Source organism: Protomyctophum parallelum (genome assembly GCF_964188405.1).
Source record: "Protomyctophum parallelum genome assembly, chromosome: 20".
NCBI lineage: Eukaryota > Metazoa > Chordata > Actinopteri > Myctophiformes > Myctophidae > Protomyctophum > Protomyctophum parallelum.
In genome coordinates this window covers 8,993,219-9,006,568 of record NC_139718.1, presented here as the reverse complement: position 1 = coordinate 9,006,568, position 13,350 = coordinate 8,993,219, and the positions used below count along the sequence as shown (strand labels likewise).

At 43.9% G+C, this 13,350-nt stretch overlaps 1 protein-coding gene across 1 annotated transcript; it reads right to left on the bottom strand.

Annotated features, from left to right (window-relative positions):
• Window positions 1–7,449: 7,449 nt before the first annotated feature.
• Window positions 7,450–10,463, bottom strand: sox11a (SRY-box transcription factor 11a). The gene has a single exon (XM_083791223.1). It carries the CDS (start codon window positions 10,306–10,308, stop codon window positions 9,232–9,234), a length of 1,077 nt encoding a protein of 358 aa, XP_083647349.1. The 5' UTR covers window positions 10,309–10,463; the 3' UTR covers window positions 7,450–9,231.
• Between the last annotated feature and the right edge of the window lie 2,887 nt (window positions 10,464–13,350).

The window sequence follows — 13,350 nt, the reverse complement described above, 5'->3', positions numbered from 1 at the left end:
TCTCTCCTCTGAGGAGATGTTGTCTCTCCTCTGCCTTGACCAGGCCATGTGTTATTCTGGTCTAGTCTGCAAAAGCCCCTGCTGTGATGGCAACTCGGGGGAGCCAATAAAATCATCTTGCGAATCCTGTTAAAGAGGAGATGGGAGCTCCCGACTGTGCACTGAACTCCCCGAGATACCGACACATTTCCTTGTTTGTTTTCTGTGGATCTTTAAGGTGTAGCTGATGGTGTGTTGTATATTTCATGAATATAACATTTCTCCATAATGGATATAGATTCACTCTGATGCATATGAATAGTTCATCCAAGCATATGAATTATTCAGTGGTATGATTCCTTTTTCCTTTAATTCCTTTTTTTGTTTTTTACTTCCAAAATGCAATGTTTGTTAAGTGCTCAGAACCAGAATCAGCGCATATAGGGGGTTCCAAAAGGGACGGCAAAGTTTCAGAGATGTCACTAAAAGATCTTGGCACAAATTTCATTATGTCGTTTCCATCTCTCAAAATAACAACTGAAGTTATCTCTGCATCAATAGTTGCACAAAGCCCATTATCATCTACATGCAGTTAATGGGCTTTTTGGCAGGACTTGTCATTCGGTAGATGCAAGCCTGAGAGGGCATTACCATGTCTGAGTGTCCCTCTTGCTAATCAGTGAGGTCATGCATCCATTGGGTAATTGACTAATTGTTTGACGTCTGTGGTTTGGTAAAATATATTGCTGTATTAACAAGTTACATTGTTTTAAAGACTGGAAACTGGAATGCTACAGTATGTGCTGCAAATACCCTATATGCATGGGTGCAATTTCTTATCAAAACAATACAACAGTCCTCAAATGACCAGAAATATGTATCAGCATATAGTCTTGATTGAAAACAAGAGTATATTTAATTCTACAAGCCGTTCAAAAAGCACCTAAAGCCCCGACATGTTTTCAGGGAAACTCCTCAGATCTGTTGCCTCACAAGCCAAGCTTTGAAGTCAGCCAGAGTTCTGTAAGCCAGACCAAGACTATAAGTCTTCTCTGGTTTTCTCACTCCTTCCATATTCACAGAATTTGGCATTATAATTCAACGTGAGTATAGATGTTTTTCTTTCCTTACTCATGGGGAAATGGGTGCACGGGGGTGGGGCCCCGTTCAAAAACCTTGTAGCATGGCAATCATTAGAACCTCAGTCCCCTCTGGTAAGCAGGCCATGCTTCCTGTGAAGGCCCCTTGGGGATTCTGTGTGCTAATTATTTACTGAAGCAGCAGTAGAGACTATCAAATGAGACCCCATCACCACCTCGAACTGTGAGAGGTGCACCCATGGTGCAACCTGGATAACATACAAATACAAGAAGTTGATGATTGTGTGAGAGAGAGAGAGAGAGAGAGAGAGAGAGAGAGAGAGAGAGAGAGAGAGAGAGAGAGAGAGAGAGAGAGAGAGAGAGGGAGAGGGGCAGACAGGAAGATGGAGTGAGCAGCCCACTATGCGGAGTGCATTGAGGAGTCGTCGAGGTTCAACGCTGAGTAGGGGAAGGTGGGCCCTGGTGGGGCCAGCGAGGGCAACAGCAGCACAATATTAGATTACAAATGCATATGAATGACCAACTGCTGACTGTCCTCTGGCTTCGGGGTGAAATTGCATGGCTTGCTGTTCTGAATGCAGATGACTGTCTCCTGCAGGCCTTAATCCCGGGGCGGGCTGCTGTGAAGCAGCTTGGTGGGAAGTAACTAAGTACAATTCATTGCTGTCAGGCGGGAAACCTCTCATCTCCATAGAGGCTGTTCCCTGCTTGATCCCATAGGACCGCAGCGTCACACAAAACCTCTCATCTCCATAGAGGCTGTTCCCTGCTTGATCCCATAGGACCGCAGCGTCACACACAAGCATACAATAATCACACTTGTGTGAAGTGAGGGGCACTCTTATTATCATACATAATCATACATCACATTCCGCAAACACACACACACACACACACACACAGCTGAGCACATGCCATGCTCATATACAGTACACAAACACACAAAGCTCAAAGCTGTGCAAAGTTTTGATGCACTTTTTACCTTACTTGACTATTTCTATTTTTAGATACTTTATTTTCTACTACTCCACTATATATCTCAGAGGTTATTGTACTTTTTAACTTTAGTTACACGTTACTTTGTAGATTTAGATTACTAGTCCTTACCCGTTCTGAATATATGAACAGCAAATGATGTTCCCCCGTCCGAGTTGTTTTCCCTGTGTGGGTCTGTTACGCGGAAAAGTGTGTCCCAGTATTAATCTGTGTCCGTCCCAACATGCATTTCACTGGTGACCCGGAAGCCGTCCCAACATGCATTTCACTGGTGACCCGGAAGCGGACAGACAGACAGTGATCGCTAAATTATAAGATAGATAATTACAAAACACACTTAAGCCGTACTTTATACGTTGGCTAGCTGATCTACAAGCTCACAGTGCATTGCATACTTTTATTTTGGTGCTTTAAGTACATATTGACGTACCGGTACTTAAGTGCTTACAATTTGCTTTTCTGCATTGCAATATAGCTACTTTTACTTTAGTAAAAAAAAATCACACCTGTGTGAAGTGAGGGGCGCTCTTATTATCATACATCATCATACATCACATTCCGTGCTCAACCAATCAAATCATCACAAATGTCATAGAGCCCTCCTGGAAGATTGAATCCCAAGAGTCCATCCTCCTGAAATGTAATGGAGTCAAAAGTACATTTGAAAAGTACTAGTAGCAGTAAATAAAACTCAAAAAATGTAGGCCTACATAAGTACAGTACCCAAGAAAATGTACTGTCCACCACTGGAAAAGAGACACTAGGTCTAGTTGACTCACACTCCTCCATCTCTCTGACTGCCCTCTATTTGTTATCAGCCAAGTTGTATGCGTCCACGCACGCACGCACGCACACACACACACACACACACACACACACACACACACACACACACACACACACACACACACACACACACACACACACACACACACCCCCCCCCAACGGGGGAGGGGTTAGCGCTGTGCTCTTAAATCCATGCATCTGGGCAGGGAGCCAAACAGACTTTTCTCAGCAGATAAACACATGCAAGAAGAGAGTAGCGAGCTCTAATAATACACTAATATCCCACTCCATTTGATTAGAGGGCAGCCACATTATCTGTTCAACAACCAAGTATAAACATATAGTACACTACTGAATTATCTAATGCAATAAACCACTACATGAAATTATATGTAACGCAATGGCAAAATAACCGGTCCTAATCTGGATTAAAATATGATTTCGACTCTACCAGTAACACCCCCACATACATTATGACCCAGACATCAGACTAATATTGTGCATTTATGCCCTTTTTAATGAAGATTAAGTGCATGTGGTTTTGTTGGGAAGTGCGAAGGGCTGCCGGGGCCTCTGTAATGCTCTAAGATAAACATCTAGCATAGAGTCGCAATTAATTCCAAACAAGGTTATGTAAACCCAAACCTGACCTCAATCAGGCCAACCAAAGTTGTATGATTTCTTTCCAAACAGAGCTAGATTATATTGCAAACTAGTTCTAATGACACATTTTGGCCCTTGGCCTGTTTGGAAGCTAAAGCTACAATCTTCGTTTTAATGAATAAATGTTATTTTAACCAATCTTGTATAGTAGATATGATAATACAATAGTGGCTGCAGGGGGTCTCCCTACTCTAATTTAAGACCCTTGTGTCATAAATCACCTACTGGTTGACAACTAGTACTTCCTGAAGCTCATGAGTGCAACATCACCCCTGACAAATAAGTAGGGATTTTGTCTCGACAAAGTGGTAGAAGTTTGCACCACATGCAGGAGACCAGGGTTCAAATCCCATGCAGAGGACTCAGGTCATGCAACTTATGAATTGCAGCTTTTGTTGTTGTTATTGTTAAATAGTTTTTCACATTGTGTATTCTCTCTCTCACACATGCAAAGGCTGCACAGCTAAAATTCCACATCGCAAACGCTAACCTCCAGACCAATCGCATGCATGAGACTTTTACACAATCAAATTAAAGCCTGGAGTAAGACTGAAAAGAGAAGAGCAGGTGTGCAAGTGAGTTCCTGTCTTTGCGGCAGATAATTCACATGACTGATGCATGACCTCCAGCCCTCTGAAGAAAAAAGGGGGGGGGGGGGGGAAAGGTGACCTTCGTCCCAATGAGATCTTACCAGCCGTCAGAACAGATTCGGGGAGAAGTGATTGAACTGTTTGTCTCTGTGTCTTCAAGACAATAGCGCTGACAGCCCAATCGCCGTACCGCGACAACGTGCTGTCCTCACACAGTGCGCTCCCTACACCTCCTTTAAAACCTCTCTGCGTTTAGTAACTCTGCTTTTTGGACTGAAGCAGAAAAAAAAGAAGAGAAAGAAGTAACATGATGAAGCTGTGAATGGATGATTAGGCAGTAGCAGCCAGGTAGGTTGCTCGCTCCCAGCTACACACACACACACACACACATTACCGCTGACTCTGCCTGATTTGTCTCCAAGCCACATTGAGTCAAATTTTAGCTTAACCCCGGGTGCAATAGTGCATTTCCCCATCTCTCCCTCGTCTCTCTCTCTCTCTCCCTTCCTGTCTGTTTGTGTGCAAGTGTGCGTGCGTGCACGTGTGTATCTGCCAGAGGGCTAAAACACCATGAGGGAATTAATTGGGCCCCTGCCTGCCACCCCCTTCTCTCAAATGTGAAGGGATAGTAAATATCAGTGCGGCAGATGGGGCTGATGCTCCCTCCGTTACAGAGGGAGGGCACAGTGAATGGATAGCCATCAACAGCAGCAGGACTAGCCCCGGGGCCCAGACCAGAGCAGAGGACACGGGGACTGGACCGCCGCTCAGCCAGGCAATTTCACAGACAAATTCCCCCTGACTATCTACAATTGGACTGCAAAACATTACAAAGATATACAAGATTGTTATATACACATATACACGTGTCTTTCACTGCAGAAAGACACCCAGAAAATAATAATTCATAGTTTTCATGGATCATAACAACATGCCGTTGACGTAATCGTATCTAACACGTGAACAGGCTTCCAGATAACTTGTCTCCTGTTTGGATTCCATAGGGGAAGTCGCTGCTGCGTATAAAAAAAAAAGGACCAACTGCTGTTGTGTCATCTCACTGAACTGTCACGCCGCTCACAATATCTGTGAAGCGCCAGCAGCCATCTAACAGCATGACATGCTTGTGTAACGTGGGAGGATAGGAGAGCATTTAGGACGGAAGGGGTGTCACCGTCAGCCACATTATTATAGACAGCCGGTCTGGAGGAGATATAAATCCTGTCTTCTCGTCAATTAACAGACAGCACGCAGGTTTATATTTAGTCGTTATAAGCCATAACGTGTTGTTTTTGTTGTTGTGAGACCTCGAGCATGGAGAGCGCATGCATCAGTATTCCCACAGCAATATTAGACACCCTCCCACAGGGAGGAGAGGAGAGCACATGTGAATCAACGATGACACAACGCAGAATCTTACTGCGCAGCGGCATAGTCTGAGCAGTGATGTAATGCCGCCAAGGTAGCTGGGTAGCAGAGAGAGAGAGAGAGAGAGAGAGAGAGAGAGAGAGAGAGAGAGAGAGAGCTTATAGTCGCGCCATTCAACATTGGTGGACCAGTGCCGGTGTGGGATTTTTACCCCCGGAGGATGAGACAAGTGACATTTTTCTCATGTCCACTTCATGCAACTTGCAAATCGGGAGATCAACCTCCAACCCTTCTGATCTGCCGCAGGGGCCTTTGTATAGGTGTCACGTACAGCATTTGGCTGTGACATCCTGAGTTATATGAATGATTTAAACACTCGAGGGATTGGAAATTACTTTCTTTTGTCGACACAATCCCCCCCTCCCTTCCCCTCTGGATTCCTGGGAGGACAGTGTCTCATTCAGTGTCTCCCGAGCATTCTAGATTTCCATTTATTTATTTAAGGAGGAAATAGAAGGAAATTTCAACGGGTCACTAATTTCATTTCAAGGTGTACCAATGGCATTAGCCCTGAGCAGATATTTCAGAGGAACACAAAATCAATGTTGAGATTCTATTGGGAATAATCCTGGAACCCATTAGTAACTTTGACCAATAGGTCAGGTAAAGTAATAGCTAGATAAATGTTTTATTACAGATTCGCAAACTGACTTAATGGGAGGGACAGAATCCATGCGGCCGTGCATGGCAAATATTCATCATTAGATTCTATTGGTGTAATGAACACAAATCTCTCGGTGACCACTGCTGGCCAGGGCTTCTGGCTCCTAGTTATGTGTGTGATCAGTTAAAGGTGAGCTTGTGCTAACCATGCAGGCCTCAGGAGACAAAAGACAGCATCAATGGTCCTCTAGAGAGGTACAGAGGAGGCAAGGCCACAGCGTAGAGACAATATAATCAATGCAAATCAATGTTGTTGCAGGTTATCTATGGTATGCTATTGTAATCATATTTTAAATGACATCATACCGTGCGCCTTGCTGATGTACTATTCACTGTTAATTTGTACCAATACCCATTGCCCCCAGTGCAATATATCAGGGCAATAACCTAACAGGATGACAACATCCCTGCAGCGCTGTCTGAGCCATAACATCATCCAGCTCCTTTGACACATGACCAAGGAATTTCACTAATTATGTTAGTGTATGCAAAGGCTACATCTGTGGTAATTTATTTTTGCTTTAATCTCATTCTCTTTTAAATTAGTTTAACCCATTTCCAGCAGTTGTAATTTTTTTATGTTGTTGCTGTATTATTGTACAAATACTTCTCTCAGTATTGACCTATATGTCCCCCTGTTCCTCTACACATTTACCAGACCGTATAAAAGATTGATGGATATTGGCCACGAGGAAAAAGCATCCAAATTTACTCTTAATAATTTACAATTTAGAGTAGTATAATGACACAAACACAATGACCCAAACTAGACCTCAAAAAATATATATATGTTCTAGGTTTTACAACACAACCGTTGGCAGTTATGGCTATTGTTATTGTTGTCTAATACTATGTGTATACTGTGTGCCACCCCCATAACATGTTTTCATCCCTCTGCAGATGCAACTCTGACCAAAACCATTCTGTTATTGAGAGTAAGTATAAAGTGCTACTTTTCTGAATGGAAGCCAGACAGAGAGAGAGAGAGAGCTTACTGGACTGAGGTCTCTCACACACGCTGAGAGGGCCGGCTCTCCTTTCCCGGCTCAGTCTCCAAGAGGCCACACAATCTCACCAATCACATCGCGCCGACTGCCAGAGCGGGCGATTCAATTTCTTAAAGGCACAGGGTCCCGTTTTAAGAAAGGGGGATTCAGAAAAATGGGTGAGGGGTTTAACAGCATAGGTAGGGGGGAAACGGCACATTTTGAACAGTAAAAGACATTTAAACATCACAATTAAGGGTTTTTCTTTTTTCTTTTTATTAAATGTGAATTCACATGTTAGTTTGAGCCCATCCATTTCAGAGTATCAGCCTATATACAAAATAGGCATCACTCTGACATCACATCCTTTTGAAACTCAACAAATAACACATCTGTGTACATATATTCACAAACTGAAAGGACAGTTGATGGTGGTAGGTACTTATTTATTAAAAGATGAGTCAAAGACAGATTCACACTTGGAATGTGAAATAACTACTGCCTAGGACTTCCAAACAAATGTCTTGGCATATAATTAGGTCATATTCCAAACCTTTTATTCAAACAGACTTCATATGTAGGATCCACATAAAAATAATCAATATCTGCTTTTTTTAAGTGCAAGAAATAAAAATACAGGTTTATGGTTAATGTTTTAAGAAAAGAAGGCAGTCTTCAGTTTTAAAATAAAAGTTTCATTTTATGAAACAGGACTATGGAATGTTTTTTTTGCTTGTTTGTTAGATATGCCAGACCACTCTACACCAGACTATGCCCATTATTAATACAGAACGTTATATTATTAGTTTTGGGTCAAATTCAAAAGAGCTTGGTGACAAATATGCCCAATATTCAATCTTGTGAGCCAAATGACATTCAAATTGGGATATTTGTTTACATTTTTCCATATTATGCATCACACCACGAGGCCATATTAAATTGTTTTGCATCAGTTCCAGCTGATCTGTTTATTTTCTAGCCTAGATAGGCTTCAGCATCACAACAGGTAATGATGTTGACAGTGCACGTCTGTTTTTCCATCACTTGCTACAAATGTTGATGGTCTGTATCTTAAGAGTATATATTGCACAAAAAAATGAGGGGGGAAAAACAGTATGTGCCATAAAAAATACCAAAATCCAGTTTCACACCTGCGATTGGGACCCATCCACATATCACGAGTATGATATACATAAACTCCTAACTTTACTATATTACAGTACATATACAATCTTGAAACTAGTTCCAGCTCTGAGGTATGTGTTCCCCATGATGCCATTGTATCGTCTACAAATACTCAACAAATCTGCTCTACAACTGTACAAAACCTAGTTTAAAATCACAAGGCATTTTGATGCAAGTTTTAATTTAACTTAATCCTTAAAACCAGGACTCCCTTGCATGCTAAAACAAATGATAAAGGGAAGAAGTGCCTGAAACTCACTGAAAGCACAGTAAGAACATTCCCTTTTAACTGTACAAAAATATGCCTGAAAATATCTTACTTTTCTTTTAAAAAGATGAGGTCTGTTATGTATCAAAATGTTTCCTCCACACCTGTATTCTGAAGAGGTTTAGGCTGCTTATGTTTTCAAACCAGGAGGTAAACGGAATCAGTTACAAAAAACAAACATTTGCGGCAATTAGAAATTACATAAACCGTTGTAAAGTAATATCCTGAACATTGTCAGTTCACAGATTTGCTTTGAGTCAGTCCACAGTCCGTTTTCAGCTCCCTGCAGTTTTTAAGAGGATAAGATGCATAGAAGTTCACAGATTTTTCCCTTTGTGGTCCGTTTAAGCTGAACAGTAATTGTAGACCTACAGAAAAAATCCATAAAACCCTGTCATGCTGCCAGAAAAACGTCTGCAGACTTTTTTTGCTACCAGCTTCATAAGCATCTCATTCCTCAAACCTCACCTCGCCTCCTCCTCCCCCGGACCCCTATAAACCACAGAGGAGGCAGGGCTAGGAACAACTTGAACAGGACATATAATTTAATTTATCCTTCTCTGTTATTACTAGAGGATCTTTTCAATTTAGTAAGTGAACACCAAATCAGAAAAGTTCGCCTCCAACCAGTCCCCTGCTATCATTTCACTGAGCTCTGGTGTGCAATAGTCTGGAAATTCAAAGTGAGAGCCCAGACTGCCCTCACTAAACGAGTCCAAGTCCTTATCCACAAGAGAGAGGGAGAGATTTCCTGAATTTGGATTGCCCAGCTCTGAGCCTTGAGCGCTGGAGGCGAAATTTAAACTAAAGTCAAAAAGCAAATCGTCCTCGCTGGAGCTGGAAGATGTGGAAACGGACCTAGAAGATGCTGGTGAGACGGAAGCAGGGTACATTGTGCTCTGCTTAGTAATGTTTTTGAAATTATAAAAGAGTCTGTTGTTGGGCGCCGCATTCCGCACCTCTTCATACATGCTGGTCCCCTCAGACTCGGCGGAGGAGCTCAAAGTTGGGCTGGCGGGCACTTTTGCTACATTATACGGCCGTATGGGCACCTCCTCGTCCTCCTGCTTAATCCTCATCCGATAGTCCGACTCATAGTCATCGTCGTCGTCATCAGTGAGTTCACTTTTTATTACAGTCTTTGTAACTTTTAAGCTGGGAAACACACAGTCCTCCCCGAAGCCGTGAGAAGATTTGGAACCGCTCTTAGTCTTTATCTTTGAGCATTTCTTGCTGGGAGTCTTTGCCATTTTACCGCACTTCTCCGGGGACGGTGCTGATGATTTTGAACTGTCGAGCTTTGGTTTTTTCTTGGGTCGGTACTTGTAGTCGGGATAGTCAGCCATGTGTTTTAGCCGCAGCCTTTCCGCTTCTCTGATGAACGGGATCTTTTCGCTGTCCTTCAGCATCTTCCACCTCTTGCCCAGGCGCTTGGAAATCTCGGCGTTATGCATGTCCGGCGACTGCTCCATAATTTTTCTCCTCTCGATCTTAGACCAAACCATAAACGCGTTCATAGGTCTCTTGATGTGGCCGGTCGCCGTCTTGCACCAGTCCGGATTGATCGGCACGGGGCTGCAAGCCATAAATTCACTCTCCTCCGAGTCCGTAGCCTCTCTGGACATGCTGCCGTCCGTCTCACTGTTGTCTGTGTGCTGCACCATGGTCCCGCGTTACAGAGTGGCCGTGTGTCGTCCCGCACGCTGCAGGGTCTAACAGCCCACACTGCACCCAGCCAAAAAAACGCTCAGCGGCTCTTTTCTCGCCGGTTTTGTCCGTCCACGCTCTCTGCCTTTATGTGTCTCTCTCTCAAGCTTCTGCACTCTTTTCCAGAGTTACAAACTGCCTTCTTAACTAGTTATCAGGTTTTTCATGTCCATTACGTCAGGGATAGTCGTCCAATCACGTCTCTTCCACTCCGCCCAGCAGACTCCATACAGACTCCGTTAACCCTTCATCCCCCCCCTCCACCACCCCCCAGTCTCTCATTGGAGGTGGGATTTGTGGCACACAGTGTCTGGACCCACGCTGCGCGAGACGGGCATATTAAACACACAGTTAGCACTCTGAGCTCCACAGAAGATGAACAACATCATGCACCCAGGCGCACATATGGCACAAACTACAAGCTTATTCCCATTTTTAGAAGTGAAGTGATGGTGGTGGAAAAAACAGCTTGGATTGGGCTGTTATGCTGCAGTCAGTCAGACAACTACCCTTTTTCTGGTGCATCTGGAGAAAAGATATAGGTTATGTGGGTTGTTTTTTTAATTTATTTATGTTCAGTTCACTCTGAAGGTGGCGCTTGGACACAGGCGGTGGTGCGACGCGCTGTCTGTCTGGTTACAACAGCAGCCTGGCCACTGTAGGGGGATACAGCCAGGCTGTGGCTTGGCATATTACTACAGCAACACTATAGCATTAACTTAAACCACTGCATTGCACTGTTATCCTATGGCCGCTTCACTGTTATCGCACCTTCTTGTTGGTGTTAATCGTTTCCAGCCTTTCTGCGATTCAAATAGGACAGTTGGGTTAATTCTATTACAGTCAAGGGTATTGGCTGTCTGTTTCCACTTATTCACACCACAGCTGAAATCTAATTATTAATTACTAGATTTTTAATGTTATTATTATCAATAATTATATTATTATTTGAAATAGCAACTATTTCATGCATCATTCATTTATGACCAAGCCAGGGCTTCCTTTTATTATTATTATTATTATTATACATTTTATTTATTTTTACCAGAAAATATAGGCTAATATTTACTGTAGGCATAAATATTTCATAAATCTCCAGCCTTCTTGAAATTACTCGGCAAACAACATCTCTCTCTCCCCCTCCCTCTCCCTCTCCCCCTCTCTCTCCCTCTCTCTCCCTCTCCCTCTCCCTCTCCCTCTCCCTCTCCCCCTCTCTCTCTCTCCCTCTCCCTCTCCCCCTCCCTCTCCCCCTCTCTCTCTCTCTCTCTCTCCCTCTCCCTCTCTCTCCCTCTCCCTCTCCCTCTCCCTCTCCCCCTCTCTCTCTCTCTCTCTCTCTCTCTCCCTCTCCCTCTCTCTCCCTCTCTTCCTCCCTCTCCCTCTCTCCCCATCTCCCTCTCTCCCTCTCCCTCTCTGACAGTAACATTTGGCTGTTCATAGCCCTGAGCCCAGCCTGTACAAGGGGATGGAAGGACTCCCTGCTGAGTTTGCTGTGTCAAGAGGCTGCTAGCTGGCGTCCCCCCTCCCTGCTCTGGGTGGCAGCCAGCACTGCTATGGGAGGCTGGGGCGATAAGGCGTCCTGATTTTTTCCCCTTCTCTCTCTCCTTCGTCCCCTAGAGGGCAATCACTTACCCTTTTGAAACCCTCCCCCACCCAGCCGCTACGTTCTCTCTCTCTCTCCCCAGCCGGAGCTTATGAAGTGTCTCTACTGATACAGAGGGATTCAGAGAGAGAGAGAGAGAAAGGGGGGTGCAGAGAAACACAAATCCTAATTTATGTTTCTGCGTATAGCAGCCAATCTACAAGCTCACGTTCATGTCAATGAGAGCTTGTATATCGTCTTCAGCATAAATTAGGCAAAAAGGTAGTGCAAGGGAAGGGAAGTGGAAGAGGTGGGTAGTGGTATATGGATAAAGGAAATCACCTATACTATAGGTGATTTCCTTTTCACTTCTCCTACCATCATGGAGAGGAGCTTAATAATGAAGCCTAATTTATTCTCTGTAGTACGCCAGAGTCGCTTGCCGACATGAATTGAAGAAGCGACATCGTGGTGCCATGGAGTATATAAATTAAGGTTTAAAGGCAGAAAGGCAGCAGCGTTTCTCTGTCTGTCTGTCTCTCTCTGTTCCTGTATGAGACAGAGATAGTGCTGAAATGCTTTATCATGACCACCCTGTGCTGATTAAGCCTTATCAGATATATGTGCCGGGGCTGGAGTCTCTGGAGGCAGGAGCATGCACATGCATGTTTCACTGCTAGTGTGTTTTTCTGATGGATTCATTTATGTGGTATTTGATCTTCTGATCAAGGACGCCACTGTCAGGGTATAGCAGGGCGTTTGGAATGAATTGATAGCATGGTATCGCATGTAGGTGGGAATTGCAAGCACATATTGGTTGTGTGTCTGCATGGAATTCCAAGAAATTGCTTCATTAAGATCGATAAAACGTTCTGTTCTGTCCATAGAAAAAGGCTAATTTACTCAATTTTGTTCTGTTTTGTTGACTAGCATTTACTCACTGAACGGAATAGAGCAATCTCTAGGCCCTATATGTTCAGTCATAAATCAAATAGTATACAATATCAATAATGATGATGGTACATATGAATATAGCACCTGTACCTCATTGCCCTCTATTCCCCATCTCAGGGAGAAAACAACGTTTATGTCTGCACTGGAAAGACTTCCAGCATCTCACATTCATCCGTTCATATCTCACCCCCCGGCCTGCTCCAGCCAGCCCTATCTTTTTATACAACGGTCTCATGCAGGACATGAATCACAGCGCTGCTTAATGGTGAGCGTGTAGGCTGGCCGTGATGCTCATTAGCATGGCTCATTATTGGCTGTGAATGAGGTGCTGGTGTCAGCCCATCCAGCAGCCTATGAGTCATCTCAGGGAGGGTCTCAGCGCCATGCCTGCCTCACACAAGATTCACCAGGAATACAAACATACCCGCCGCCGCCCCCCACCCACAGTCTCATTCATTGACCAGGT

Coding starts and splice junctions, on each gene's coding strand:
- sox11a (XM_083791223.1), bottom strand. CDS start 10,308: ATGGTGCAGCACACAGACAACAGTGAGACGGACGGCAGCATGTCCAGA.